Genomic DNA, 4,756 nt, shown 5'->3' on the forward strand with positions numbered 1-4,756 from the left:
GTTTTCCGTGTGTGTTTGTTTTCATTTGGTTCTCTGAAACGTGCGCAGAGTGCGACGACGAGGTGAATCCGTTGTGACTGTATCCCAAAGCAGCACCCGGGTTGGGGTACGCAAGGAGAAGAAAAAGAATAATCGCGGGGAAGGGGGTGGGGAAGAAAAAAGAGGGGGAAAAAAAAAGTTATATGAACAACAGCAACAAAATTACTGTTGTATTTTTGTTTTGCTGAAGTTGCACGTGTCAACTCTTGCATTGCGTCACAGGCACAACCGCCGATTCTGCTGCTGCTGCTGTTGCTCAGTCTGAAAGGCAGAAAAGGCGTATGGACTTGTAGTTTTATGTGTTTTCATGTTTGTTTGCTTTTATTATTCTCCTCGTCGTGACTCTGCGTGCGTTGTTTTTGTTGTTGTTGGTGGTGGTGGTGATGGGTGGTGCCGTCCTCGATCTAATTGCCACCCGCGTCTCTGTATTTTTCTTTTTTTTCACTATTTCTTCCACTCCTTGTGTTTTTGCTCAGCGTCGCTGCACGTACGAGCGGGTAAAAACTCATTGCAGGGGACGAATGCGAAATTGTCGGCAATAAATTGGCGTGTTTCTGCCTCCTCTGGCAGTGAGGGGCGTCTCTCTCTCTTTTTCTCTATTTTGTGTGTTGTGTTGTGTTGTCGTGCTGCTGTCGGGGTGTGTGTGTGTGGTGGGGGTGGCGGCAGCAGAACGGAAGAAGGAGCCCGTTACCCTTTTAAAAGAAAATACACACGTGTGAACGCAAAGGACAAATAAATAAATTGTACCAAAAGAAAGGCCAAAAAAAAAATAAAAATAAAAATAAAACTGATGATCTTCACGTGGATCTCGATTGGCCTCAAACGGGATGTTTCAAATGGGGTAATGGAGTGGTTTTGCTCCTGTTGAATGCAGTCGCGCCGGGGTGGAGCCTCAGGCGAGAGAGTAGAGAAAAATAGATGGATGTTAAAAAAAGATGTTTTCTGCATGTTTTTGTTGGAATGGAATGAGCGTTTTTTTATTTATTTTTATTTTTGCTTATTAGGTGTGTTTATGTCTGTTTTTGTGGATGAAATAAAATTTCCCGCAGCATTTCTTGTTTTTTTTTTATTTTTTTTTATTTGCTTTATGTGTATACATACATCTTGTTTTTTTCTGACGCACATACAAATGGAGAGAGAGGAAGTGAGAACTTGTGTGTGTGTGTGTCAGGGTGTTCATGTGCAGTGGAGTCTCTTTTCACTGTGAATAGGGGAAAAAGGGGAACTCGCTGCACGTACGATATTTCAGCATCAAAGAAGAAGGAGAAAAAAAAAAAAAAAGAACGAACAAAAGAAAAATCATGACTGACTTTCTAGCGGGATGGATGGGTGGTATCGCCGTGCTTCTCGTTGGACACCCCTTTGACACAATTAAGGTTTGGCAGCAGAGTAGGCATGCAGTCGACGTAGCCCTCTCCATTCCAGCTCCTAGAGGAAGTAGTTTTACGGCGGCTATGGAGTTGTACCGCAGTAATGGCGTGCGTGCATTCTACAAGGGGTTGTGTGCGCCGATGTGTGCGGTGGGATTTGCAAATAGCGCTTTATTTGGGACGTATGGCGTCATTGTGAATTTTTTTATTCGCAATGAGTCATCTCAGTATTATTACGACGATGATCACCACGTCACTGTGATGTACACGAGTCGGCAAATAAATGGAAACCATGCTTCTGGCAACACGTACCAAAAGCAGGACCTTTCAGAGCACTTCCGCACAGGAGGAGGACTTTCCGCCTTTGAAAACTTTATAGCCTCCACAGGCGGTGGCGTAGCGCATGCAACCATTATGAATCCATTTGAACTTGTCAAGATTCGTCTACAGACGGAGCATTTGTTTCCCCACCGTCGGTATCTTGGTACTGTGCACTGTGTCCGGCGGCTGTACGAAAATGGAGGAATAAAATATTTTTTTAAAGGGTTTAGCGCAACTCTAATACGTGATATTCCTGGGGCTGGAGTATATCTTTTTAGTTACTCCTCTCTCATTCAGTTACTTGGAAGCGAGAAAAATTACAGCATTCCACATATTCTCATTGCGGGTGGTTGTGCTGGACTGGCGCAATGGATCGTGATTTTTCCTCTTGACACTATCAAGACGAGAATGCAGGTCGCCAAGCAAGGCGAAATGCTGGGATGGACGCGATGCGCAAGGCAGCTTTACAAGATCCATGGGTTTACCGGCCTTTACCGAGGAATGGCACCGGCTCTTGTGCGTGCATTTGCAGCAAATGGGGCGGCATTTGCCGGTGTGGAGGCGACACTGCAGTTTTTCCGTACCACAGGATTAGAGGACATTGAGGTCTGTGACTCATAAGCATGGATTGCACAGGAATGTTCCTCAACAAAGCAACCCAGAGAAGGTACATATTTACAGAAATATATATTCAATTTTGCATGCCAGTATGCATATGGCTGGCCTTTTCTTCTTTTTTTTATTTTTATTTCTTTGCTGCGGTAGTTTATTATTATTATTTTTTTTTTTGGAATTCATGATGTGTGCCTTTGTGTGTGTATGTGTGTGTTTATCTGCCGGACGTCGTTTCACGGCGTCTTATGACAGTAGTATTTATCTCTGTATGCGCTCTGATCCTTCTTGATGTAGAGTATAGCATAGAAAAACAACATTTTTTTTTATTAAAAAAAAAAATTAATTCATTATGGCCGATCCCTTCTACGATGCCCGTAACGCCCTTGCGATCGGCAATTATCACCAGGCTCTCGCGGAGGCAAGCGGAGCCAAAACGACACTTCGCAAACCCGACGATTTGGCCATCTTTAATACAGAGCGGGAGGCCCTTCTATCTCTTGCTCAAATTGGGCTGGGTCAAGGGGAATCTGTCGTAACGCAGTTAGCCTCCGCGTCTCATCCTACGTTACTGGCAGTGAAAAACTGGGCGCAGTTTTCTTTGGCCATAAAAAATAAATCGCCTGATGGAGCCCTCAATCAAACTGCGGCTTCGGCGCTAACACAGTTAACGGAGGCGGCAGAAGAAGTGGATCCTGCACGCATTCAGGGGGCGGTGCTCGCTGCTTCTGCGCTTCTTGCTTCTGGTGATAATGCTGGGGCAATAAGTTTGGCCAAAAGGTGGATAGGTGAACTTCCAACACCGGAGGGTGCCTCCAACATACGTCAACAAATGGAACTGCGAGCTGTTGTTGTCGAGGCACTTCTCCGTATGCGACGTTCAGAAATGGCTAGAAATGAAGTAAAAAGCATGGAGCAGCTGGACGATGAGTCTGTGCTTACAGTATTGTGCTCAGGTATAGTGAGCCTTCACGAGGGCATCAAGTCTCGCGATGCCTATGAAAGAGCCATTCAGCGCTTTAAGGAGCTTTCCATGCGTTGTGGTCAGAGTGTGCTAGTACATAATTTAATTGCGTTAGCACAAATGGAGCTTGGCGATTTCACGTCGGCAGAGCGTAGCCTTCTCGATGCCTTGGCTATGAGATCAAATGATGTCGATACGACGGCGAATCTGGCGGTTGTTTCGTCGTATCTTGGAAAAGCAGCAGACTCTACGAACCGTTACACCCAGCAAGCGGTTGCCATCGCTGGGACATGGAGTCATCAATACGCCGCCATGAATGCACGCCTGGAAGAGGCTGCCTTGCAGTTTTCAAAGACGGCGTAGTTAGCAAACAATCATGAAGAATAAACCTTTAGGATGTGCGTTGAAATAGTAAGAATACTACACTGTCTTTTTTATTGCATTAATTGAGTGGGAGAGAGCGAGAGAGATGGAGTTGTTGCCAATTCACCTTGTCAAGCTCAATCTTTGGAAAGAAGGTGGAGGTGGGAAATCAATGAATGAATGCTAGTAACGCATGGAGTTCCCATTTCGTTTGGATATAATTGTTTTGCATTTCTATATTTTTTTTTCTTTTTTTTTTTTGTTTTTTGCGTGGGGATGAAGGAAATTTTTGGACTGGGGAAAGAAGGAGTCGAAAGGGTCTTTTCTTGCCATGATGCAGCACGGGGTGCGCTGGAAGGCCGCAGCAAATCTTGAATTGTTGCTGGGATCGGAGCATCCGCCCGCCCGTATTGTTCGGGACGTTACAAACGCCTCAGCAAATATTGATGGTGCGGCTGTGGATGCAAGAAACACGGTGAGTTTTAAGAACACGCTCTACTGCAATCGACAGGACGCTGGCTACGTTGGCACATGGCAGCGCCTGGCTGAATACTACCGGTTTATGTTTTCGAAAATTCCTCTCTGGGAAAAGAGTGTCCAGCACGGTGAGAAAACGAAGGAAACGACGGAGGATTCCGTGGCGAAAAACGAGGAGGAGGGGGATGTTGAGGTGCCTACGCCTCACGAGAACGTTTTGCCGCCGACTTATCGAGCGGTAGGCGTTCTTACGCAGACGAACAACCCGGGCGATATTGGAGGGGACCTCCTCCTTCCATGGGAGTTTTATCCGGTGACAGACATTAACGATGAAGATGCCTACGCTGAGTGCATCAAGGCCCTTTTGAGAGAAGCCCCAGTGGTCAATGGATTACTTCATATTGGGGCCGAGGAAGAAGACGAACTAGGGGCGGCAGGAGCCACGATGGCAGCTTCGAACTTAAATGCTTACAGCCGAAGTGACGGGAGGCTTTCGATTTACACACGTCTGGTTCCTCAATTTAGTGGCATCTACCCAGGGATGGCCGTTGGAATTGTCGGCGACCCCTTCAAGCGTAGCTCGTCCGGCATGTTGACTGGTGTTTTGGTG

The 4,756-nt window shown here is 46.2% G+C and overlaps 3 protein-coding genes across 3 annotated transcripts, besides 8 other annotated features; all 3 read left to right on the forward strand.

The window, feature by feature from the left end:
- Positions 1-4,756: a sequence feature (heterozygous, non-Esmeraldo-like haplotype).
- Positions 800-826: a microsatellite.
- Positions 1,012-1,034: a sequence feature (AT_rich).
- Positions 1,098-1,121: a sequence feature (AT_rich).
- Positions 1,293-1,338: a sequence feature (T-rich).
- Tc00.1047053504217.19 (mitochondrial carrier protein, putative) lies at positions 1,341-2,351 on the forward strand (the record flags this gene model as incomplete). The annotated part of the gene is made up of 1 exon (XM_798718.1): positions 1,341-2,351. One exon carries the CDS (start codon positions 1,341-1,343, stop codon positions 2,349-2,351), a length of 1,011 nt encoding a protein of 336 aa, XP_803811.1.
- Positions 2,456-2,519: a sequence feature (A-rich).
- Positions 2,661-2,690: a sequence feature (AT_rich).
- Positions 2,695-3,669, forward strand: Tc00.1047053504217.10 (coatomer epsilon subunit, putative; the record flags this gene model as incomplete). The annotated part of the gene is made up of 1 exon (XM_798717.1): positions 2,695-3,669. The coding sequence occupies one exon, from the start codon at positions 2,695-2,697 to the stop codon at positions 3,667-3,669; it is 975 nt and encodes a 324-aa protein (XP_803810.1).
- Positions 3,909-3,937: a microsatellite.
- Tc00.1047053504217.4 (hypothetical protein, conserved) lies at positions 4,001-4,756 on the forward strand (the record flags this gene model as incomplete). Its single annotated transcript, XM_798720.1, has 1 exon — positions 4,001-4,756. A coding segment is annotated over one exon (756 nt), but the record flags the coding sequence as incomplete, so codon positions are not given.

The sequence above is a fragment of the Trypanosoma cruzi genome, genomic scaffold (assembly GCF_000209065.1).
Source record: "Trypanosoma cruzi strain CL Brener 1047053517159 genomic scaffold, whole genome shotgun sequence".
Classification (NCBI taxonomy): Eukaryota; Euglenozoa; class Kinetoplastea; order Trypanosomatida; family Trypanosomatidae; genus Trypanosoma; species Trypanosoma cruzi.